General features: G+C 44.7%; 2 protein-coding genes across 2 annotated transcripts; both read right to left on the reverse strand.

Annotated features, from left to right (window-relative positions):
* Positions 1–2063: 2063 nt before the first annotated feature.
* Positions 2064–19394, reverse strand: itgb5 (integrin, beta 5). Its single transcript, XM_058081575.2, has 16 exons — positions 18845–19394; positions 18217–18302; positions 17935–18142; positions 17619–17868; positions 16324–16492; positions 15578–15739; positions 14246–14341; positions 14056–14145; positions 13578–13712; positions 11910–12084; positions 11563–11817; positions 4342–4564; positions 4097–4197; positions 3117–3236; positions 2857–3023; positions 2064–2791 (listed from the first exon to the last, which is right to left on the reverse strand). The coding sequence occupies exons 1-16, from the start codon at positions 19065–19067 to the stop codon at positions 2678–2680; spliced, it is 2574 nt and encodes an 857-aa protein (XP_057937558.2). The 5' UTR covers positions 19068–19394; the 3' UTR covers positions 2064–2677.
* A 117-nt stretch (positions 19395–19511) lies between these two features.
* On the reverse strand, positions 19512–25079 carry rbm44 (RNA binding motif protein 44). Its single transcript, XM_078795153.1, has 14 exons — positions 24648–25079; positions 24095–24237; positions 23952–24018; positions 23541–23647; positions 22988–23062; positions 22870–22921; positions 22104–22167; positions 21848–22029; positions 20987–21550; positions 20771–20918; positions 20447–20531; positions 20281–20370; positions 20169–20224; positions 19512–20056 (listed from the first exon to the last, which is right to left on the reverse strand). The coding sequence occupies exons 2-14, from the start codon at positions 24204–24206 to the stop codon at positions 19733–19735; spliced, it is 1926 nt and encodes a 641-aa protein (XP_078651279.1). The 5' UTR covers positions 24207–24237; positions 24648–25079; the 3' UTR covers positions 19512–19732.
* Between the last annotated feature and the right edge of the window lie 934 nt (positions 25080–26013).

Consider the following 26013-nt stretch of genomic DNA (forward strand, 5'->3'; position numbering starts at 1 on the left):
GTAATAAAGGCTTTATAACACATTATGAGGATGCCGTGAATGAGCGTTTCCTGAAAGTCGGCAATGGAAAATGAGACGGAATGAGCGTGAGAACCGCCTGCAAGCCGCCAGGAGGCCTGGGAGTCATGACGGGCCGTAAAAGTCCACTCAATGACTTCCAGACCTGGGAGGAAACGGCGTGTGCCCGTCTCACCCTCAGGGCGTGGCCCCCCCTTGTGGAGCCCACACATGGAAAGTCAGCCTCAGTCCCATTCTGCTGGGACTTCATTGCTTGAGGTCACTGCCATGACATTTCCAGTGGGAGGGGGGGTAAATAGGTCACGGCAGAGGTGTGTGTGTCACGGCTGAACTTTCAATCATGGCGTCATGTGTGACGCCACCGTTACACATCAGCTAAAATAAACATTTCTACTTCACGTTTTGTCACCTCCCAGAAAAGGAAAGGCCATGAAGGCCACAAACATCTCCTCATCCTCTCATGCCGAAGCGAAGAAAAACGACTGGAGGAACACGTCACTCACATTCATACCTGCGGACAATATGGAGTCCATTGATGACAGCTTGTTAATCCTATGTTAATCCTATGTCCGATATGCCAATCTCACTCCACTTTCTGTCATTTTTGTTTACACATTTTGCCTGGCTTGCGGCATCGAGCTAGCTCCTTTCATTTGCCCCAAAGGTGATCCGAGTGTTTTTAAACACAGGTAGTCCTGCAAAAAGTGTGTAATGACCACATTTCCACTATCAATGTGTGCCAAAATTGTCTCCACTTAGTAAAAGCGGTGCTATCTCATCTGGTAAAGTGTATCCGACAATGAGTGCTCCTCCTCAAACAGGCGAGGTGGACGCTGCTCCCTCGCATCCCGGTTCTCCTGAGCTCCACATTTATTATCAACTCTTATCCCTACTAAATTGCGTGCTATTTTGATGTCACTCTGCTAAATTAAAACAAGCTAACTTGATCAATAATAAACTAAATTATACTCAATTATACTAATAAGAAACTAAATTAATACTATAATTATTAATTATAATATTATATTATATAATAATATATTATTAATAATACATTAATATAGTATAGCAATAATTGTAGTAAATTATAATAATATAATTAAATAATACTATAAATTCATAATACTAAATTAAACAACAATTTGAACTAACTTTTGTTTCCATCCACTATGCACAAGCTCTGGGTAAGCGATTTGATTGGCTGATACGTGTCATGTGAGAGAGCTCCGCAGGAACTGATTGGACTGTACGCTTTCTGTTTACATGCACTCACTTCCGCAATAACCATGATAAGTATATAACAAGGAATGTATAAATTTGTAAACAACTTGCAAACAAAGTTCAGGAAACAAGTAAAAAAAAAGTAATGTCGTGTGTCGAAATAGACATTTTAGCTATGGCTTTTGTTGTGACAAACTGCACACAGCTCCGGAAAGTAGCATTAGCGGTGATGCTAGTCTAACAGGTATTAGCAGTTGTGAAGGGGAAACATTGTCCACTAGTGGCCAACGTAAGTATACAACTTACACAAATACTTGACGAAAACTGGGAACGGAAGTAAATAACGTCTCGTGTGTTTGCTAGACTCACGTGACGTTACAGGTTGACGGTATGTTTACGTGTCCACTAACCTTCCACTTCTTCTTTTCTAATGTTGATGCTAATATGCTAACATCCCACATTCGATCAGCTGACGAAGACGCGCGAGCGTGTCGGTGTAGCGCGTGTCCACTAGATGGCAGCAGAGGACAATATAATGATAGCGCTAACAGGAAGCCAGATTTTAGCACAGGCGCAATGGGGGCCGGGCCGCAGCGATTTACTTCTTTTTATACCCGAATGGAAACGTTAAGCTGTGAGTTTCAGATGTTTTAGTCTGAGGTAACGTCTTTATACACTTAAATGAACACCATGTTTAGACTAAAAATCCTTGATTGCACAGTTTGACACAGCTTCACTTCCGGGTTGATGACGTATGATTTTATTGAAGAAGCCTAAATTCCTTAAAGGGACCGCATCATAAAAGACGACATCAGACCTGACACTTTCTACTCAGACAAGCTCTTTTATTGTGTTGTTGTTGTGTAGCGTGACTTGTTAGCAAGAAGCGGAGGAAGACGTCCACACAAACACAACTCCCTCCTGCACGTCCGTGCATGACAGGGGTGTCCAACGTGCGGCCCCTCGGCGTCCTCATCTGAATAAAATGATGATTCTGAATGGTCAGGTTTAAGAAAAACACAGTGAAAAGTCCGACAACATAGTGCAATCTAATATCTACTATTTCTACCAGGTGACACTCTGTGTGTATGCAGGCGGCCCCGCCCACACAAAACGGCTCGCTCCGTTCATGCCGTTGTTCTACGGAGCAACTGCGCCAAGGTGAAAGCCGAGCTAAGTCGACTGATTGTAGCATCCTTTCACTTGGACTACAAAAGGCGTGGACACCCCTGATGAAGCTCATCCTAGCCAAATCGGGAAGCAGGGGAACGCCAACTCCGGGAAAACGCACAAGGAGAAGAAGGAAGCTGAAAGTGAAGTCTGGAGCGGAAAAGTGTGCCAATATTCGGGAAGGTTGGGAAGTCGCCAAGAATGTTTTTGGTGTGGGGGAAAAAAGATGAAAACATACACATGTGCTAGCTTAGCTGGCGGCTAACTGTCAGCGGCGTACGTTTGCGTTGCACATCTTGCCGTTGTAGGGCCGTACGCCGAACGTGTCGAAGTCCGTCTCCAGGAAGCCGGACGCCGCCTGCTTGTAGAGCGGGTTGGAGGCCTGCCGGTTACAAGGGGGGGGGGGGTTAGGAGCGGTCGGGTGAAGCCCATTTCTGACACGCTTACCATCTCGTATCGTGCGCGCGAGCGAGCGCTCTGGAAGCGCGCAAACTCCCGGCGGTCGTGCACGGTGATGACCGCCTTCCAGACGGCCAGCAGAACCACGCCCACTAGCAGGATGCTGCCCACCACCGCCAGAAGAACCATCAGAGCGTCGGGACCGCCGCCGCACTCTGACGACACAACATTTCGACATCGACATCAAACATCGATATACTAGCGCTACATCATAGAAGTTGGCGGGGTTGAGGGGTGGAGCTTCCCACCTGGTTGGGTGAGGGCGGTGAGAACGGAGAGGCCGCTGGCGTGCTCCGAGTATGTGAACTTCATCACGCAGTCGTCCTGCGTCTTGTAGAGGCACAAGACGGCGCCCGCCTGCTCCGTTTCTGGCGGGAACACACACGAGATTGGAAATACGTCTGAGGATAAACCCGGTTTGGATATTTTTATGATATAGAAAAACCCTACATCTTCTTCTCTCATGATTAGCATTTGGCCAATAATATTACTGTAATAATAATAATAATAATAATAATATAAGATCTAGCATGGATGAAAATGTTTGGAATAAAAAAAACATGCAGATTATGGATTACAGATGATGAATTACGAATGATGGATTACAAATGAGGGATTATTTATGATGGATGATAGATTACGGATGATGGATGCCGGATTATGGCTAATGGATGATGAATTATAGATTAAAGATAAAGGATTATGGATTATGCATGATGTATTACTGATAATGGATTATGGATTACAGATGATGCATTATAGATTAAAATTGAGGGATTACTTATGATGGATGATAGATTACGGGCGATGGATGCTGGGTTATGACTAATAGATTACAGATGATGGATTATGGATGATGCATTATAGATAACAGATAAGGCATTAATGATTATGCATGATGGAGTACAGATGATGCATTATGGTTTACAAATGAGGGATTATGCATGATTGATTACTTATGATGGATGATAGATTACGGGTGATGGATGCTGGATTATGGCTTAACGGATTACAGATAAAGGATTATGGATTATGGCGGAGGGCAGGAATGAGATGAATGAGGTGATGAGGCCGGGTACTCAACTGCAGAGAGTACGTAGTAGTGAGAGCGTGGATGCAGTACACCAGCAGTACACAGCAACACTCGTTATTTGATGAGAAGAATGAATCATGTGACCGGTGGTGAGCGGAGGCGGAGTAGCCGCTGAAAGAAGGAATGTCGACCTACCGAGCGTCTCCACCATGACGATCTCGTCCTTGCACAGACGCTGGCATGTCCGATTGGAAGACGGCGCTCCCGAGTTGGAAAGATGACACTCGATGCATTCCCTGCAGGAAGACAGAATAAAAGACTTTTGGAAAGATGAGCTAGCGATCACTCCTCTCCCAAATAACGGCAGCCTCGCCTTACAAGCTGTACACTGACTAATCTAAGCGCCGTGTGACGAGAGACCAGTCTCGCCTTTTGCTGACCTTTTGGTGTCGCAGGCGTCGGGGCAGGTCGGACATTTCTGGCACGTGTCCCCGAAGGCGCCGGGCTGCGTGCACCGGCAGCGTCCGCACACGCAGTGACCCCGCCCGCTGCACATCTGCCCGTCGTCGGCCACGCACGCTGCAGTGTCCGTGGAGCAGTTGCAGTTGTCGCCCACGTAGCCGGCGTGGCACGTGCACTCGCCGCAGTGACACTCGCCATGGCCTGGCAGGAAGAAGTTACAGTTGGAATAGCATTTACACTCATTACGCATTTACACTCATTTTACCCAATATAGTAGACATAAGACAGGAAAAACATGTTTACCAACTTCAAAAATACTTTATTAGAGACCTCTAAACATGAAGTAACACCCCTATAGTCACCTTTACACTCATTTTACCCAATATAGTAGACATAAGACATAGAAAACCTGTTTACCGCCTTTTAAATACACTTTTTAACATGATTAGAGATCTCTAGACATGAAATAACAGCCCTATAGTCACCTTTACACTCATTTTACCCAATATAGTAGACATAAGACAGAGGAAAACATGTTTACCAACCCCTAAAATACATTATTAGAGACCTCTAAACACGAAATAACACCCCTATAGTCACCTTTACAATCATTTCATCCAATATAGTAGACATAACAAGACATAGAAAACTTGTTTACCATCTTCTCAATACACTTTTTAACATTAGAGATCTCTAGACATGGAATAACACCCCTAGAGTCACCTTTACACTCATTTTACCCAATGTTGTAGACATAAGACAGAGAAAATGTGTTTACCAACGTCTAAAATACTTTATTAGAGACCTCTGAACACGAAATAACACCCCTATAGTCACCTTTACACTAATTTTATCCAATATAGTAGACATAACAAGACATAGAAAACCTGTTTACCACCTTCTCAATACACTTTTTAACATGATTAGAGATCTCTAGACATGGAATAACACCCCTAGAGTCACCTTTACACTCATTTTACCCAATGTTGTAGACATAAGACAGAGAAAAATGTGTTTACCAACGTCTAAAATTCTTTATTAGAGACCTCTAAACACAAAATAACACCCCTATAGTCACCTTTACACTCATTTTACCCAATACAGTAGACATAAGACAGAGGAAAAACGTGTTTACCAACTTCTAAAATACTTTAGACATGATATAACACCCCTATAGTCACCTTTACACTCATTTTTAGCCAATATAAACATAACAAGACAGAGAAAAACATGTTTACCACCTGCTAAAATACTTAGAGACCTCTAGACATGAAATAACACCCCTATAGTCACCTTTACACTCATTTTACCCAGTATAGTAGACATAACAAGACAGAGAAAAACATGTTTACCAACTGCTAAAATACTTATTAGAGACCTCCAGACATGAAATAACAGCCCTATAGTCAGCTTTACGCTCCTATGATACAATATAGTAGATATAAGACATAGAACACCTTATTATTATAACCTACTTATTATTACAGGAATGCAGTCCTAATAAATATCTTGCTATGACAGGAACAAAGTCAAAATATGATTATTATTATCATATTAGGGGAATAAAGTCCTAATAAACGACAAATTATAGTCGTCAGTTTGGGAAAGTTTGGTTGGGAAAAATCACCTGCATGGACTTCCCACAGCTTTCCCCCTTTTTAACGCTGCTGAGAGGAAGAGTGAATGTTATTAGTGGCTGCAGGGTGTGGTCGTGGTATGTTACCATGGCAGCCAAGCCCAAGCCTTTTCTCTTTTTTTGTGTGTCGGTCAAGTTGAGTCACGCCTCAAAGCTCGCTCCGGCTGCTCCTCAGGGTCTGAGTGTCACCAGTCCACCCGCATGGGCGCTCCCTACCTGCACATTAGCATCACTTTCGCTAGCTGCACCCAAACGGCCTCTTCCTGCTGCTTTCACTCATAACAACAAAACACAACCTCTCTCTCTCCCTGCCCTCACTCGCCCCCGCCTTCAGACTGGAGGAAAGACACTCATGGATAATAATAATAATCATTATAATAATCATAATAATAATAGTCATGGTAAGAGTATGTTTGGGTATGGGCGGGGGGTCTTGGGGGGTTGGAGTCACAGACACATGTTCCCTCTTACAACACGGCAGGAATGTAGCTTTGGCCTAACGCTGCTCAGGTCAAAAAAGGGGGGGCGGGGGGGTTGTGTCTATTTTGGGAACGTGCAACCTGCTGACTTGACATTTTTAAAAGGCAGGGACTTGTGCTGGAACAGGAAGTGGAACTTGCGCAACGTTGGCAATGAGGCTGTCAGCCTCTGTATTCTTATTGTCATTACTTAACATCATTTGAACATACATAAGATACCTCAATCGTTTGAACATACATAAGATACCCAACACATCCTCTCAACTATGGGGATGTTATATCATACCTAGGGGTCTCTAATAATGATAAATGTATTTACAAGGTAGTAAACAGGCTTTCTATGTCTTATTTTCTCATATTATGCCCACTATATTGGGTAATATGAGTGTAAATGTGACTTTGGGGGTGTTATATCATACCTAGAGGTCTCTAATAATGCTAAAAAAATGTATTTAGAAGGTAGTAAACGGGCTTTCTATGTCTTATTTCCTGTTATTATGCCCACTATATTGGGTAATATGAGTGTAAATGTGACTTTGGGGGTGTTATATCATACCTAGAGGTCTCTAATAATGCTAAAAAAATATTTAGAAGGTAGTAAACAAGCTTTCTATGTCTTATTTCCTCTTATTATGCCCACTATATTGGGTAATATGAGTGTAAATGTGACTTTGGGGGTGTTATATCATACCTAGAGGTCTCTAATAATGCTAAAAAAAATATTTAGAAGGTAGTAAACAAGCTTTCTATGTCTTATTTCCTCTTATTATGCCCACTATATTGGGTAATATGAGTGTAAATGTGACTTTGGGGGTGTTATATCATACCTAGAGGTCTCTAATAATGCTAAAAAAATGTATTTAGAAGGTAGTAAACGGGCTTTCTATGTCTTATTTCCTCTTATTATGCCCACTATATTGGGTAATATGAGTGTAAATGTGACTTTGGGGGTGTTATGTCATACCTAGAGGTCTCTAATAATGCTAAAAAAATGTATTTAGAAGGTAGTAAACGGGCTTTCTATGTCTTATTTCCTCTTATTATGCCCACTATATTGGGTAATATGAGTGCAAATGTGACTTTGGGGGTGTTATATCATACCTAGAGGTCTCTAATAATGCTAAAAAATTTATTTAGAAGGTAGTAATCAGGCTTTCTATGTCTTATTTTCTCGTATTATGCCCACTATATTGGGTAATATGAGTGTAAAGGTGAATATGGGGGTGTTATATCATACCTAGGGGTCTCTAATAATGATAAATGCATTTACAAGGTAGTAAACAGGCTTTCTATGTCTTATTTTCTCGTATTATGCCCACTATATTGGGTAATATGAGTGTAAATGTGACTTTGGGGGTGTTATATCATACCTAGAGGTCTCTAATAATGCTAAAAAAATATTTAGAAGGTAGTAAACAAGCTTTCTATGTCTTATTTCCTCTTATTATGCCCACTATATTGGGTAATATGAGTGTAAATGTGACTTTGGGGGTGTTATATCATACCTAGAGGTCTCTAATAATGCTAAAAAAATATTTAGAAGGTAGTAAACAAGCTTTCTATGTCTTATTTCCTCTTATTATGCCCACTATATTGGGTAATATGAGTGTAAATGTGACTTTGGGGGTGTTATATCATACCTAGAGGTCTCTAATAATGCTAAAAAAAATATTTAGAAGGTAGTAAACAAGCTTTCTATGTCTTATTTCCTCTTATTATGCCCACTATATTGGGTAATATGAGTGTAAATGTGACTTTGGGGGTGTTATATCATACCTAGAGGTCTCTAATAATGCTAAAAAAATGTATTTAGAAGGTAGTAAACGGGCTTTCTATGTCTTATTTCCTCTTATTATGCCCACTATATTGGGTAATATGAGTGTAAATGTGACTTTGGGGGTGTTATGTCATACCTAGAGGTCTCTAATAATGCTAAAAAAATGTATTTAGAAGGTAGTAAACGGGCTTTCTATGTCTTATTTCCTCTTATTATGCCCACTATATTGGGTAATATGAGTGCAAATGTGACTTTGGGGGTGTTATATCATACCTAGAGGTCTCTAATAATGCTAAAAAATTTATTTAGAAGGTAGTAATCAGGCTTTCTATGTCTTATTTTCTCGTATTATGCCCACTATATTGGGTAATATGAGTGTAAAGGTGAATATGGGGGTGTTATATCATACCTAGGGGTCTCTAATAATGATAAATGCATTTACAAGGTAGTAAACAGGCTTTCTATGTCTTATTTTCTCGTATTATGCCCACTATATTGGGTAATATGAGTGTAAAGGTGAATATGGGGGTGTTATATCATACCTAGGGGTCTCTAATAATGATAAATGTATTTACAAGGTAGTAAACAGGCTTTCTATGTCTTATTTTCTCGTATTATGCCCACTATATTGGGTAATATGAGTGTAAAGGTGAATATGGGGGTGTTATATCATACCCAGGGGTCTCTAATAATGATACAAATACGTATTTAGAAGGTAATAAACAGGCTTTCTATGTCTTATTTCCTCTTATTATGCCTACTATATTGGGTAATATGAGTGTAAATGTGACTATAGGGGTGTTATATCATATCTAGAGGTGTCTAATGATGATTAAAAGTATACTTGGAAGGTCGTAAACAGGATTTATGTTCTACTAGTACTGTGGAAATTCACTTATGGTTGTGTGTGGCACCAACTGGCCTCCATAAAGTAAATAAGTGCAAAATAAAAGCGTGGTAGGAGATGCTAGTGACGGAAGAGCAGACATAAACACAGATAGATGGATGGGCGTCTTAGATAACACAGATAGCATTACTGGAACATTCTAGAGACAGAAGGGCGTCCGGCGCAGATAGCAAACACAAAGTGGAACCGACTTGTTTCAGCGCCAAGACTGACTTGGGAGTTTGTCAAGATGGCTTCATGTGTCCAATCTCAAGGGCAACAAGCTGCGGGGACGCACCGGCCCCGAATACACACAAATAAAAATACACACACGTAATCTCATCTTCCTTAAGACTTCCCTTATTAGACTGTACAAGCAGCAAACCATATCTCCATGACCTCCACCATACACACAACGTATGAAGGACAGACAATGACGACGACGCTACCGTAATTCCTGTGCTCTTCCATCTCCTTGCAACAGTGGACCGAATCCATGACCACACTGGCTTCAATCATCTTCAGCCTTAAATCATTCCTGATATGATTCCTCAACGTTGCTTCAATAGGTTTTATATCGTTTGGAATCACGCCAAGGCTAAATGGAAGGGTTTTCTTTTGTAGCTTTAACAGGTACAGACAAGTGAAGGACGTGTTCATGTCTCATATTAGGATTGTGGATGATGGGCACAGTTCCCAAATAAGTGTCGACTTATGCTTACACTTGCATGATAGTTAAGGTATGAAGAAGAGAAGATGGAATGAAGGAGCACCGTGCTGGTGGTTTCCAATCTTCAGGACCTCATGAAGAAGCCCAAGAAGATGTATTGGACTGTTAACATTTAATGAGTGTGTGCGTCGCTCGGCGAGCGCCAGAAAGACCGGGCGTTTTGTTGGCGTTACTTAAATAGAGGCGGGCATTGTGTATACCAACACCCCCGCCTTCTCACTGGCACAAAGCCCCCCCTGTGCTTGGACAGCGGCCACCAGTGTGGCCGAGAAGAACAGCGACCAGGAGGTCTTGCTGCAGGAGCTCAAGTTTGGACCCGGATGTTGTGTGGACGCGTTCAGCCATTGGAATTGGACTTCACTTGGCTTCCCAATGAGTCGTCATGTTAGTGAAGGCAGGCATGCAGCCCATTTGAGAAGCTTTTACACTGGAAACGCTCAAAGTGGATCACAAACCAACTTCGAGAAATACTTTTTAGCATTAGAGCCCCCTAGACAAAAAATAGCAGCCCTATAGTCACCTTTACACTCCTATTACCCAATATAGTAGACATGATGAGAATATAAGACAGAGAAGCTATTTAACAACTTCTAAATATGCTTTTTTTACATTAGAGCCCTCTAGACAGGAAATAGCACCCCTATAGTCACCTTTACACTCCTATCACCCAATATTGTAGACATGATGAGAATATAAGGACATAGAGAAGCTCTTTAACAACTCCTAAATGTTTTTTTAAGATTAGAGTCTGCTAGGCAGAAAATAGCACCCCTATAGTCACCTTTACACTCCTATTACCCAATGTAGTAGACATGATGAGAATATAAGACGTAGAGAATCTAACAACTTCTAAATATGCTTTTTTTACGTTAGAGCCCTCTAGACAGGAAATAGCACCCCTATAGTCACCTTTACATGCCGATTACCCAATATGGTAGACATGATGAGAATATAACATGTAAAAAAGCTGTTTAACAACTTCTAAATAGTATGTTTTTTTAACATTAGAGCCCTCTAGGCAGGAAATAGCACCCTATAGCCACCTTTACACTCCTATTACCCAATATAGTAGACATCATGAGAATATAACATGTAGAGAAGCTGTTTAACAACTTCTAGATGTGTTTTTTTTTACATTAGAGCCCTCTAGACAGGAAATAGCACCCCTATAGTCACATTTACACTCCTATTACCCAATATAGTAGACATGATGAGAATAGAACATGTAAAAAAGCTGTTTAACAACTTCTAAATACTATGTTTTTTTAACATTAGAGCCCACTAGGCAGGAAATAGCACCCCTATAGTCACATTTACACTCCTATTACCCAATATAGTAGACATGATGAGAATAGAACATGTAGAGAAGCTGTTTAACAACTTCTAGATGTGTTTTTTTTTTACATTAGAGCCCTCTAGGCAGGAAATAGCACCCCTATAGTCACCTTTACATTCCTATTACCCAATATACTAGCCATGGTGAGAATATAAGACGTAGAGAATCTGTTTAACAACTTCTAAACGTGCATTTTTAACAGTAGAGCCCTCTAGACAGGAAATAGCACCCCTATAGTCACCTTTACACTCTTATTACTCAATGAAATGATCCTTGCTGATCTTCCATCACGCCATTGATCCTGTGTGCATGAGCTCACCTGTTAACATGCAAAGGTTAAAGACCCTCGCCCTACCTGAGCAGAGGATGCCTTTGTGCCTGGCACACGAGAAGTCGTCGCACTCGCAGAAGCTGCCGTAGATCTTTCCGAACTCGGACTCGTAGCACAGGCACTGGTTGCAGCTGCACTCGCCACGCCCGCTGCACAACTGCTTGCCCTCCGCCTCGCGGCAGGCGGCCGAGTAGCCGCTGCCGACCTCGCCCTCCTGGCACTCGCAGCGGGCGCCCAGGTGGCCCGGCTCGCACTGGCACGTCCCGCACTTGTACGTGCCTGAGCCAGGTGAGGACAAAGGAGACGTTAAAACATCCGGTCTTTTGGACACGCCCACATGCAGTCATGTGACAAAGGACAAACACCCTTACCGACGGAGCTGCAGATGCTGCTGTTAGTTTTGGCCGCCGGGGTGCAGCCGCAGTCGCACTGGTAGTCCACGGCAACCCGCAGGCGGTCTTTGAAGCCCACCGGCTTGATGGTGAAAGTGTGGTCGGTTCCCGCAGGGGGGCAGCCCCGTGCCTCCACGCTCACGTTAAACGACACCTGCCGTGAAAAGAGACGAGCGTTTGCTTTTCATTGACGGCGTCACGGATGCAGGCATGCCTCATCAATTGGCGTGGAAGTGGTTTTTGGTCTCACTACACTCATAATAAATAAATTAGAGAGGATAACTAATTAGCTAAGTAGCTAATGTTGCTAGGCTAGCGCCGCCCGTCTGTGATGCCTGCAGCCTGCAAAATGCAATGTAAACAAATAAGAGTGTAAAAATGACTATAGGGGTGTTACTTCCTGTCTACAGGGCTCCAATAATATGACAAAGTGCATTTAGAAATTCATAAAGGGTTGTCCAAACCATTCCATTTATTATTAGCATTGACTCATCAACCGTGTGTGATCATGTGACCATGCCATGTGACTGCCCAAACACTGGGATCCACTGGGGCGTACAGGAAGTGCCGGTATCACATGGCGCCAACAACACGACCCCTCCCATCGGCCTCCAACCCTAACGAGCTAACAAGGGGATGGCCGCTATTCAATTGAGGGTAAATGTGAGTCGCGAGGACGCCCCCGCATCATGACCGCCATAAGGCACACAGGAAGTAGACTCAGGGGGCTCCGGGAGTGAATATGGACAAAAGTATTGGGACATATTCCACTGCCACAATGACAAAAAAGGGACCACTTGGATCCAGCACCAAGACCAGCGTTGGCTGGAGTAGAAAAGGTGTTACTGAGGTTAAACCGGGAATACTGACGTTCCGTGAGAAGACTTCCCTGAGGAACACCACTCGGCGTCGTGACGCATGTTGGAAAAATCACACGCCTCGGTGTTACTGTGGGAAGAACTCCTGCTTGGCAACACAAACTTGTTTTTGCTCCACAGCCTCCCTTTGTGTGAGGTCATTGACATGCAGCATCACCCCCCTCCCCCAAAACCCCCCACCCACATGGACGGGGTGAACGACACCGGCACCCGGGCCCGGGTCCTTTCACTTGCTAGCATAAAGGACTTGAAGCGGTTCCATCTACCAGCCCCAACCCTTTAGGGAGCCCCCCCGTCTATTCACTGGACAACACCCTCAAATTCACCCGTTGCTATGGCAACACAGACAGCAGACAACACAGGCCTTACAGAAGGCGTCCAAAGACACGTGATTTTAATTCCAATCACCCCCCCCCCATGACCCCAGTGAGGATAAACGGCATCCACCCGTAGGACGGATTTCCATTTCCATGTCGATGTGCCAAAACAAATATTTATATATTATTATTATATTATCATATTCTATCCTTTCTCTGGTAATACTATCTCTTTATTCTCAGAATACTACTTTATTTAATTTAATTAATTTTTTTTATTGTTTCATATTATGACTTTATTCTCCTAATATTTTATCTGTAATTTTAAAAAATTACAAAATTTTTCAAATTTTTTGCCATCTTTAAACATTGGGGGAGTTTAAGTCTGTTACTGTGCTTGAGCCATATTGTACTGAGCAGCCAGGAAAGAGACATGGAAAAGCGTGACTCACCGTGTCGCCTATTTTTAAGTCGGCACACTTCCTGAGGCCGGCCAATGCCTGCCCATCCTGGCAGGTGGCGCTGAAGGACAGGCTGAGGTCTTCGGGCTGGTCCCACACCGTCAGCTCCACTTTGGAGCGGATGTTCTGCAGGGGGGGGGGGGGGGGGGGGGGGGGGAGCAGAGATGCTGAGGTTTGGACTCACACTTGGAAACAAGTGGACAGGAAGCAGGATTTGGGGTAACGTAGGACCGTCACGATTGGGTACCGTCACGATTCTGGGGCACAAAGACGGCAAAGAAAGAAAGAAAAGCCGGCGTCGAGCTCCTGGCAAGCAGACAAAGACGTCCTAACACCCACGCAGCTCAGGATAAACATGGGCTCGGAATTCCATCTTGAATTCCAACATGACATCATACATGCAACATCTCCACATGATCCCGTCTGGATTTTATTCTGCCAATTCCGATACTCAGGTCACATGACTCACGTGGTAGGCGGTGATGATGAGCTGGATGACGTTCTTGGAGTCCTGGTCCAGGATCTCCACGGTGGTGCCAGGTATGAGCGCCGTGAAGTTCTTGGGGTGGAGAAGAACATTTGTGCAGATTTGTGTCACGGTACGTACGGCAGACGTGCTGACACAGAAGTAGAAGTAGAAGAAGAGAATGAAGAAGTACCTTATAAATCACGTACAGGCGCTTTGTGACGGCAAATATGAGGAAAATGTTGTTTTCCGCCAGTTTCTCCCCCAGCAGTGCCAGGGAGGGATAGTCCTGCGGGGGGGAAACACACCAGGTTGCCAAACCTGGATCAGATCTGGATCACAGTGGGTGGATTCCTTTCACACAGGTACGATTATACCAATATCATATTTACTACCTACTGTGCAATCTGGATCAGATCTGGATTAAACATGGTGAGGATTGCTGTATTTTAAATGGGATCCGGTCTGGATTAAAGTGGGTTGGGATTATTAAATTGTAAAAGTTAAATCTGGATCAGATCTGAATTAATCATGGTGAAGATTGTTATATCGTAAATGCTCAATGGGGATCCGGTCTGGATTAAAGTGGGGTGGGATTATTAAATTGTAAAAGTTAAATCTGGATCAGATCTGAATTAATCATGGTGAAGATTGTTATATCGTAAATGCTCAATGGGGATCCGGTCTGAACTAAAGTGGGGTGGAATTATTTAATTGTAAAAGTTAAATCTGGATCAGATCTGAATTAATCATGGTGAAGATTGTTATATCGTAAATGCTCAACGGGGATCCGGTCTGAACTAAAGTGGGGTGGAATTATTTAATTGTAAAAGTTAAATCTGGATCAGATCTGGATTAGACATGGTGAGGATTGCTATATCTTATATGATCAATCTGGATCAGATCTGGATTAAAGTGGGTGAGGATTGTTATATGGTAAATATTAAATCTGGATCAACTCTGGATTATATAGGTTGAGATTATTCCATTTTAAATGTTCAATTCGGATCAGATCTGGATTGAACAGGGTGAGGATTGTTATATCTTCAATGGGGATCAGGTCTGGGTTAAAGTGTGGTGGGATTATTTAATTGTAAAAGTTAAATATGGATCAGATCTGGATTAAACATGGTGAGGATTGTTATATCTTAAATGCTCAATGGGGATCAGATCTGGATTAAAGTGGGGTGGGGTTGTTTCAGGTAATTATTCAATCTGGATTAAAGAGGGTGAGGATTGTTATATGTAAATATTCAATCTGGATCAGATATAGATTAATATGGGTTGGGATTATTCCATTTTGAATGTTCAATCTGGATCAGATCTGGATTAAAGTGGAGTGGAATTTTTTTAGTGGTAAATATTCCATCTGGATCAAACCTGGATTGACGTGAGTGGGGATTGTTTTATTTTAAATGTTCAATCAGGATCAGATCTGAATTAAACAGTGGATGTTTTTTTTGGTCATTAGCATGGAGGACAGGGCAGGAAGGCAGAGCCAAAGTAGAGCGGGGGTTGAGTGTACCATGCTGGTGGAGGCGCTGTACTGATTGTGCCGGTCCAGGTGACAGCGGCCATCATGAGGCTGCACCAGGCCGCCCAGCCGCCCGTCCAGAGCCAGGTGAGGCACATCGTCTGTGGCGAAGACCAGCAGGTGGTAGGCCCCCTTCCTCCAGCCGATCTCATCCTTATCACGAGGAAACAAATATCCAATCATAGATACATATTTTCCATCATGAAAATACTAAACCGTGCCAACTGTTTTCTGTTAGCGGCTGGCTCCCAGTAATTGCAAGGCAACTAGGAAGGAAGTCCTTGAGTGTGATGAAAACACGGCGGGGGTGGGGGTGGGGGTGGGGGTGGGTGGGGTTGCTGAACGGGGAGCGACCCGTCTGCATCAGAATGTACTTCCTGTCTGGAAGCTCCCTCCTCCCCCACACCGTGCCTTCAATCAACAAACGGGTCTGATGCAACCCGGTAGTTAGCTCGGCAAGCGTGATGCCGCACTTTTACACTACACACACGCGCACACACACACACACGCCAAGCCCTCTGTCCCACCACACATTCCAAACAACCAAATCATCTGCCTTCAATTATTCTTATGATGCAAACCGAGTCCCTTTGTATTGTTTTTACACTTCCACTGACCATTATGAATGCTTATGAGACGGAAGCACCTACTATTATGTCCAGTACTTACATGGCGCCCCATACAGTAAAGACGCATATATGATACATCGTGTATATGATACATAGGATGCTGCCCACCTTACAAACGGCTGCCTGCAGGATGGCGTCGAAGCCTCCCTCGGGTGCGTCCCGGTTGCGAGAGACCATCTGCTTCTGCACCTCCTCGTTGAAACGATCCACCTGGTCCGTCAGTGACAGGATGTGGCGGAAGCCGAAGGTGGGCACACAGGTGGGGAACAGCTTGTACCTGAACACGGAGACATAATCAATCAATCAATCAATAGGTCGTGTCTTAGCGTGATGATAAGCAGGGCAGAGCCGTGTCCTCGAAATACTTAGGTGCTAAACATGTTGTCACTGGGACACACACACACAAACAAGCTAACCTATATAGCAAGTGATGCGCAAGTGAGGCTTAGTAAGTTCCCCTGCAGGGCAAACATCCACTTTGGCTTCATCATCCCAGCCAGCCATCCATCCATCCATCCATCCATCGATGGTGGAAGCAAAGCAAATCAACAAATCAAAGTCGCAATATTATGACAGTCATAAATGTATGAGAATAAACTTGTGCATTTAGAGAAAAAAAACCCTGAAATTTACAGGAAAAAAGTCGCAATATTACAAGAATCAAGATGTAAATTTACAATAAAAATTGTCATACATTTATGAGAATAAATCTGCACAATTAGGGAAAAAAATAATCATAAATTTACAAGAAAAAAATTGCAATATTACAAAAAGCTGCACATTTCCTATAAAAAAGTCATACTATGACAAGCATAAAATTGTAAATGTACTATAAAAGCCATGAATGTACAAGAATAAAGTTGTACATTTACAATAAAAAATATATATGATCGTCATACATTTATGAAAAAAGTAGCAATATTACAAAAAGCTGTACATTTCCTATTCAAAAAATTGAGTATAAAGTTGTAAATTTACCATAAAAGCCATGAATATACAAGAATAAAGTTGTACATTTACAATAAAAAAAGTCATAAATACGATAAAGTCATACATTTATGAAAAAAGTTGCAATATTACAAAAAGCTGTACATTTCCTATTAAAAAAATTCATACTATGACGAGCATAAAGTTGTAAATTTACTACAAAATCCATAAATATACAAGAATAAAGTTGTACATTTACAATTAAAAAAAGTCAAATACATTTATGAAAAAATTGCAATATTATCAGCATGAAGTCATTAACTTCTGACTTAAAAAAAAAAAAAAAATTAAAAAGTATAAAAGCAGTACTTCAGTAAGAAGCTTCCTAGCTGTATGAAAAGGTCCTCCTGTATGCTAACGTCCCGTGTCAGAGGGGCATGGCTTTGTTGGTAAAGGTATGAAATCTGAAATCTTACCCACTGCAGGGGTTCTCCTGGTACTTGGGAGCCGTGTAGGAGAAGGGTGACATGTTCTTGTCCACGAAGGAGCCAAAGCCCAACCTGAAGTTGCTGGTGAGCTGACCCATCTCCTTGGCCAGCTTGGTGCCCAGGTTGCGGATGGTGTCCAGGTCGTCCTTCATGGAGAGGGAGAGGTCCATCAGGTAGTAGAGGTCCACCGGGTAATCCTCCACCTGCCGCACCTGCAGCTCAAACCACGTCGGCTGCCCTGCACGAACGGGAAGTGACGGAGTCAGCCGTGCCCGTCGGGCAGGAAAAGACGAGAGCCGCTCACCTGGTCGCAAGCTGAGGGAGATCCTCTGCGGACTCATCTGGACCACGTCGTACTGCGTGGAGCCCGACCCTTTGGAGCTCAGAGGCAGGTTCTGCTGGATCGTCATGGTGTTGCTGGGGTACTCCAGGAAGCGGCTCTCGCAGCCTCGCTTGTGCAGATTTTGGAGGAAGTCGCAACGGGAGTTCAGGGTGCCCCCCCTCCCGAAGTCCTGCAACAGAAACCCAAAACAACCGAACCCAAGATTAACATGGCGTCGGCGCCGCAACAGCAGGAAGTGGCTACCTCTTGGGCACACCAGGCGCAACTGGGGTGGATCAGGAGACATTCTTCACAGGAAGTAGCGCTGCCACTCATGCACACATTAACACCTGGGGGGGGGCAAACATTGACATCAATAACGATGTTATTCTTACATATGGCGGCCACAAGCTAATGACATGGAAAGGCAATGAAGGGAAAGCTAGCGCTGCTAAAGGCTTTCTAGATCTTCCAGAATCTACACCTATCCCACCCCGACCCGCCTCCAGACACGCCCACTCCGCTGTGATTGGTCACACTCCGCGATAACTCCGCGAAATCTTCCCAATGCAGCAAAGCAGGGTATGTCAAGTAAATAGCTTGTATTCGGTAACGCCCATATAAGGAAGTCCGGCTCTCTGTGACGTCACAGGGTAAACTCTCCCAAAGGAGCATAGTGCATTAGGCTGTTTCACATTATAACATGTAGGAAGAATTACTGCTGGCGGGGTACATTGTTGTTGTATACAGTCACGCATTCCACATGGTGGTTGTTTTTGTATTGGTACAACTATTCCTCGTTGTTTCACGCTCCCTTGCAACTAAGTCATTTGCTATATGAAATAATGGGAGTATAATATCAGAGTCAGAGATCGTGTATGCGTGTTGTTACCTGCGGAGGTGTGTAGGAGCGTTAGCATCCAGAAGCAAACAGCGGCTCTCCACCAGCGTGTAGCCGGGCTGCACATGGCGACGCTCGGCTGTGTAATCCTTCTGCTCACGCAAGCACAGACGCGTAGCTCTCTGTTCGGGACTGGAAGCGTTCCTCTCACGCAACCATCACAACACTCGGGACTGGTTCGGGTCCGGTTGCTCCACGGATGACACCACCTCATCGCGACGAGCCGTGCACGTCAGCGGCAGGTTGCCATTGTTCGATCCGCTCGTCGGTCTTTGTGCTTCGGCCATGCCGGCCGGCAGCAGGCCAACCGCTGCGGGGACTTGACGCGGGCCTCGGCAGTCCTCGGCGGGCTACACGTCAGGGAGACGACAAAGGCGTCGAAGACGAGAAAATCCTCAACATTTCCAAACTTGATCGTCCTCACTTTTTGCTCATCGTCGCAGCTGAGAGTCTCCGCCCTTCCAGTTGTTAAGGCGGCCAGCGGCACGGTGCTGACCCCTAGCGGTGGACTCCGTCCGTGCTCTTAATAAGTCCACTGCTTGGTTTTAATGTAGTCTAGTCTTTTTCACTGACTGGGTCAATGTCATTTAAATAATCAGACGCGGTTCAAAATATATAATTAATTAAATAAAATATATAATTATATATTGATCCATATAAATCACTGCTTCTCATTTTTAATTAGAAGAGAATTAAAGTGCAACCCAAAACAAACTGTGGACCTTTTAAACGCATCTCTGTGGAATAAAATAAAAATACTCCTGAAAGACTCTTGGATAATAAAACCCCCCACAGTGTGTATCTTTGTAAAAAAAAACAAACAAGATAAGAACAATGCAAAAGAATTCCTTCCAGGAACATTCTTAAGGTAAATAAAAGTTACTGTGGTTGAATCCAAGCGTCCTCCAGCGTGCATGGCATTGCGTGGGCAGGCCTTGTGAGGACATCAGAGGTCATCTGTGTGATGGTGCTGAGGGGCAGGGGACAGAGGGCATCCTGGTACGTGTCCCACAGCTCCTTCAAAGCCGCCGCGATCCTCTTCCTCCCCACGTGCGGGTGGAAGCGGGTCAGTTCTGCCATCACGGTGTCCAAGCCACTCACGGTCCAGAAGCGTGGGGGCACAAAGGTTGCCCCTGGGGTGGGCGTGCTGCTGACCACTGAGCTTAGCTGGACACCACGACCAAGCGGAGGATGGGTGGTTACCTGTAGATGACAGAGAACATTATTACATCAGACACATATAAAGTATGACCTCATGTTAGAACGACACCGCCCTCTGCTGGCCACAAAGAAATGGGAACCAGATGTTACTCACCTGGGTCACATTGCAGGATGGGCTAGGAGGAGCCATGATGTTCTTCTTGACCAAGCCTGTGTATATCAACAGTAGTAAGGGTTGGTCAGCTGGTGTACACGACACGTCTTACCTTCTGACATCTCTCCTGGCTGAGTTGTACCAAGTTCTTCCTCAGCATCATACCACACCTCGCCTGTGTTCAGCTCTTTGCACCCACCTGCTGCCCACAGTGGAGGACACATGACTTAATTCAAGAAGTATGCCCAACAAAGAGTGTTTGCTTCGAAAGGTGGCACCGTTGTCCCAGGAGACACGTGTGGGGGTGCTCCTTGACCTAGCCGTTTCGATCTGAAGACCCGTGCTCGCCTTTCTTGGAGCACCCTGGGGAGCACACAAGACACCCACGGTCATTCCAACTCTTGGTGCTTCCTCTTCCTGTGCCACCTCAGATCTTCCAATTCAATTAAACAGTTAGGTAGAAGCAGACGTTCTTGTAAAGGTGGTAGTAAGGAAACGTGCAGGAACATGCCGACATACCGCTGTGGTACATCCTCAGCACATCGAGCACGTAAAGAACAGTAAGAGATTCATGTGACATTGATTGATTAATGTGACATTACGGGGATGGAAGGGGTCCCGTCGCAGTCAACAGACAAAGGCTTGAGGTGCCTGAGGTGAACGCCTGCCAGGATCTTGTCTCTCATCTGATTGTAGTCACGTTCTAGTTTTTGCAGCGTAGCCACAATGCCAGCAGGAGGTGGAGTTTGCCTACAAGGAGAGGAGAAGATCCTGCTAACTACAGTGGAAGACATAAAAGGAAAAGGAAACCGTCTTACGGCGGATGAGTGGCGTTTCCCAGAGGCTGGAGAGTCCAGCAGTGGCGTCGGCACATGTGATACTGCAGGGCCAGCAAGCTAAGCTCCGCCCTCTGAGCGCGTGGGACACAGTCGCACCGCATCCTTGCTTGGTCGCCACGGTCCAGCTCATCGGCTGTGGCCTGATCTTCAGTTTGGGTGAAGGTTGATGAACACATGGCGAGCGGGGGGCCAACCATGACAGCACAAGAGGCCACACAAGGCACACAGGAAGTCCACTTGCTGGCAGTGGAAACTGCCACGAGATCGGGATCCTCTACAGACGTGGCTACAGGTGCTTCACTACCTGAGGGCGCCTCCCCGGTTTGCGCCTTCCCACCTTCTGGAACCACACATATGATGCTGTCGTCGTCTTTCATGATGCTGCCCGGGACTACAGTGTCCTTGTTTTCCTCAACGGGCGTCAGGGTGTCCAGCTGCTCAGGGCCTGGCGACGGATCCGTGTCCTCAGTGAGCTTCGCCTGGTCTCCGGTCAAGCTGTACCACTCAGACTGGAGCTGGAGGTCCTCTAGTGGCCGTCCACACCTGCAACAGACACAATCACCACTCAGAGCCAGGCGGTGGCAGTAGTGGACCTCTACAAGTGCTCGGGAGTCCACATGGACAGACTGGATTGGAAAGCGGCCTACAAGAAGGTCATGTGCAGACCCTACTTCCCCGGGAAGCTCCAGTCCTTCTAGATGTGTAGCAAGCCGCTGGAGATCTGTGGATCTGGAGTTCTGATTCCCGTTGGCCGCAATGTGCAGCTGCTTAGCTTTGGCTAGAAACAATGCGAGGTGGTGGCCATACTGAGCCTGTGGAGGTGGCTTGGATGGTACTCACTGTAGGAGGTCTTCAGGGGACACGGTCCAACACCTGCCATCCACCGACGATATCTGGCGATTGGGACGACCTCTCTGATGGCATCCCTGCGATGGGAACCCGGCCAGCGGTCTGACAGGGTCCCACCATTCGACCGGACCGCTGGCGCTGGTGCCAGGCAGAGGTGGCGTCGCTACGGTGAGCTGAGTGAGCAGTGGATCCCGCCGTGAAAACCCTCGAGCACTCGTATGGAAGGACAGCGTGTTTGATGGCTTACATTGAGCTGCCTGCAGTGAGGAGGTCTTGGTTCCTCGTAGGACGCTTGAAATGACGTGACGTGCCTTGAGGGGGAGGGAGCAGAAATTATGTATTTTTTCCACAAGGCCCAGAATTCCTAGGAGCACCCCTGGTACACGTGTTCCTTGTGGTACATTACAGGAAGTGCACAGTTATGTCTTTGGCTAGAGACGAGTGGATAAGATGCAAGCAGTGCGCCACCATTACGCACTTTGTGGGACATGAACACACATATAAAAACAGGTATGAAAAGAGGCAGCTAATAACTGTACATCATGGGACACACCTATTCCACCTCCACCATTTCCATCATGTGAGCTGCATATGAAGCACATCACTATTATTATTATTTTGAACATTGTTACACTCAAAAACTACGTTACAGGTGTAGTGACACCTGGCCACACCAAGGCGGCTAGCGACAAACTAGCTACCAATGCCTTAGGCCACCCAGGAAGGAAGTACTACCAGCAAGACGCAATGTACCTGTTACTACATGCTCACAGCATGGATACAAAACCTTTATGGGGCTCTTTGAATGGTGTGAATAGGTGTGTCCCATGAAGTGCATTCATTAGCTGCCTCTTTTTAGCTCTTGCTATATATTCAGAAGGCACTGGAAAAAGAGAGACGTGTGTTTGTGTCTCACATAATGATGGTGGAGGACGGACAACATTATTAAAATGGTGCGCTATTCCTTTAAAAGTGAGGTTGGCCGCATGTGTCAAAGTGGCTGGGGTACATACGTTTGCTGCTTGTATGTCCTGTTCGGCATGTCAACGTGTCCTCCGAGGTTACCTGCAAGGTTCAAATCCGAGGTGAGTTTCAACATGAGCAAACGTCACGAGGAGACGATTGACTCACGAGTCACACAAACATGAGGGGAGAGCAGCTCTATGCCGGGGTGCCTCTGCAGGAACTGGTACAAACCTCCTTCATCTACAAAGACAGCACACAGGACACTTCATTAGGTACACATCAACATGGTGCGTCGTTTCACTGTTGCTGGGGGTTTACTTCCCCGTCCCCGTGCATCGAAGAGATCTTCGACATGACAGGATCAGTCTACTGTTTTGAAGGATTTACAGTTAAAATGGCAGTCAACATCCTGTGGCCAGGTGTCACTACACCTGTAACGGAGATCTTTGGTGTAACAATATATGTTTTTATAAGAGAGAAGTGTCTTCATGTCTCACATAAGGATTGTGGATGATGGACAACACGCCAAAAACAAGTGCACTTTTCCTTTAAGGGGCGATACTGGTCCCGCATGTGCAACATGAACAGACTTTTCTGTTGTGAATATGAATGATGGGCTTTGACCCACAGTGGAATAGGTTGAATAGGATTACTCTGGTGGATCCAAAGTGAAAGTAGCTAGCTGCATGACTAAAGAAATCAAAGCTGAACAACCGACCTTGTATGATTTCTTTGAAGTTGGAGGCCAAACACAAGTACCAGTGGGTGAGTCTGGCGTCAGTCAAACTGATGTTGGGATGACACAGCACAAAGTCGTACAGAGACCTGAAAGATGAGAGCGTTAAAAGCAGTCCCAATGCCAACACTACTGTCAGGCACGTGCACAGACCGACAACAGCTAGCTGACCAAGTTAAACCACTGGCCCCATTTGGATGACAACATAAATGGGGCCACATGTTATCACGTGATCCTCCACATTTTATGAGAATTTATCATAATTTATGAACAATTTTTTGCAGTGGGTGCCTTTTTCTGGCATGATCACGTGCCCACAAATGTAGTATGTGCACGTGCCTGAGTACTTTGTACTACATTATATTGTATTTATATGTATTTATGCAGTGGTACCTTTGCAAAAAGAACTTTATGGCTTGTTCTGACGACGAGTGTCCAACGGGCCTCAACTCAGGTTCTCCTGGTAAGTCCATGACGATCAAAAGAGGGGTTTCCATTTCTTCCTTTCCAATCTGATGTAGGGGATGATTACTTACGTGGCAAAATGTGCAAACATGGCGGCGGGCCGCCCAAGCTCGGCCCTCTGGACGTCACCTGGTAGGGTAAAGTCAGCGGATAGCTCGGGTACAACGGAGTGAAGAAATCCATCAATTCACTCTCACTGTGGGATTTTTGTGAACTACACAGACAAAAAACTTGAATTCATTAATAAATATGATAATGGAAACCTTCCTGAAACGAACTGGTGCTAAAGGCAGCTAGCATGCTAGCTAGCTAGCTGTGCTAACGCCTTGAAAAAGACCGACCAACAAGAACAATTATAGTCAAAATCTTGTGTGTTTGTCTTTAAGGTCAATTAAGTGGTCACCTTGAATTCCTACTATTACAATTACTAGCTTGTTAAACGTTTAAAAAGTACTACACTACTTCAGAAGGCCTTCATGTCGTCTTATTCAGGCCACATTGCCAAGAAACACTATCGGTCAATGTGTGTCCCATTCCCCCCTTTACAATACACTTTCAATTAAAATATTATTATGACAATGGTGCATAACGTTGTAGTGTGTGAGGAACCCGGCCACCTTTCACCTTTAACCAGCAGTCCTTGACGAGGAGGTCGACCCAACCACAGACGGAGATAGACGCCGCATCGAGCGCTGAGACGTACGTCAACGTCGCCGCCATATTGGATGGGTCAAGGTATACTTACTTTCATAAAGCGCCGTCGTACAAAGGTATTTCAGTTAATTCCATTCGTTTATACACTCACACCCACACTGATATACTTGGAAATAGTTAGGCACCAAAAACAATGTCATTGTTTTTTCCACAATTTCATTGTTTTTCTTGAATGAAACAATAATAAACTGAAAAAAATGTAGAGAAAGAAGTTCTTGCTGCTGAAGTTCCCCATCTTCTTGCACATCTTCAGCATTCCCTAAGAATGCTTCCTTCTCTCGGCCAATATGCTGCCAGTCCAAGTAGAATTACACAAAACTGGCTTTCAAAATGCCGTGTTTTTCCTGTTAAAAGTCTGAGCAATAAATAGATGCTTGCCGCTGCTGCAAAGACCAAATCTTGGCAAGATAGTTGTGTTATGTAACGACTTGTCCCCCCCCCCCGACCGAGCACTTCATGCTGACAGATTTTGGAGATGGAAAAGATGGAGTTGAAGGAAGAATGGATGTTGTGTCTCACAACGTCCAAACATGAGGAGCTTTGTTGGTTGTGCTTTATCATCCACAAGAGGGTAGCGCTGCTCTGTGAACGAAACCGGTTTGGAGGCCGTGTGTGTGTGTGTGTGTGTGTGTGTGTGTGTGTGTGAGTGTGTGTGAAATGAAGCTGTTATGTGACTATTTGGCACGGATGTGGACTGTAAAACCCAAAGTGTGAGCATGAGGTAGGCGGGCTAGTGCACAGAAGAGACGTACTAAATAATGGTGGTACTGTGTGATGGCTTCATGGTGTTGGTCAGCAATATTGGAACCAAAACCAAGATGGTGGACAACAACCAGGGAATACCAAAACCAGGGTGTTGGAAATCTGAGGTTTGATGGTAGATGCAGTGAGAGTGAAGAGTCAAGAACACATTCCAGCTGCCAGCTTGGGAACGTGGATGAATAATTGAAGCGGTGGAGAAGTATGTCCACCTTGGTGCCGACCCAGCCAGCAGTGTGTATCAAGTACTTAGCAATCATGTACAGTATGGAACCATTTAGTGGTGTTTTCCCCTGGTGCCTCCGTGCTTTGATACATCAGGACCCATCCGTCGTCCCGCCACAACAACAAACATGGTTTTCCGTGGCGGCCATGCGGCTCACAGCTTTATTACCAGGTTAGCGGCGATGCTAAGATACCAAAGCCGGCCTTTTCCACTTTGCAGTTTGAATTCCGCAGTTTCACTCAGCTATCTATTTGATTTCTGTCCTAAATGAAGCATAAAAATAGGTAAATA

The sequence above is a fragment of the Doryrhamphus excisus genome, linkage group LG12 (genome assembly GCF_037039965.1).
Source record: "Doryrhamphus excisus strain RoL-2023G ecotype Guam linkage group LG12, RoL_Dexc_Guam_v1.1, whole genome shotgun sequence".
Taxonomy (NCBI): Eukaryota; Metazoa; Chordata; class Actinopteri; order Syngnathiformes; family Syngnathidae; genus Doryrhamphus; species Doryrhamphus excisus.

What these genes read in the sequence shown, in the direction of transcription:
- rbm44 (XM_078795153.1), bottom strand. Translation starts at nt 24,206, where the DNA reads ATGGATTTCTTCACTCCGTTGTACCCGAGCTATCCGCTGACTTTACCC. An exon ending in TCCCCTGAAGACCTCCTACA is followed by an intron (nt 21,551 to 21,847) that starts GTGAGTACCATC and finishes TGTCTGTTGCAG; the next exon opens with GTGTGGACGGCCACTAGAGG. An exon ending in CATCCTGCAATGTGACCCAG is followed by an intron (nt 20,057 to 20,168) that starts GTGAGTAACATC and finishes TGTCATCTACAG; the next exon opens with GTAACCACCCATCCTCCGCT.
- itgb5 (XM_058081575.2), bottom strand. Translation starts at nt 19,067, where the DNA reads ATGAGGTGGTGTCATCCGTGGAGCAACCGGACCCGAACCAGTCCCGAG. An exon ending in GACGCCTGCGACACCAAAAG is followed by an intron (nt 4,198 to 4,341) that starts GTCAGCAAAAGG and finishes GTCTTCCTGCAG; the next exon opens with GGAATGCATCGAGTGTCATC. An exon ending in CGTCATGGTGGAGACGCTCG is followed by an intron (nt 3,237 to 4,096) that starts GTAGGTCGACAT and finishes TGTTCCCGCCAG; the next exon opens with AAACGGAGCAGGCGGGCGCC.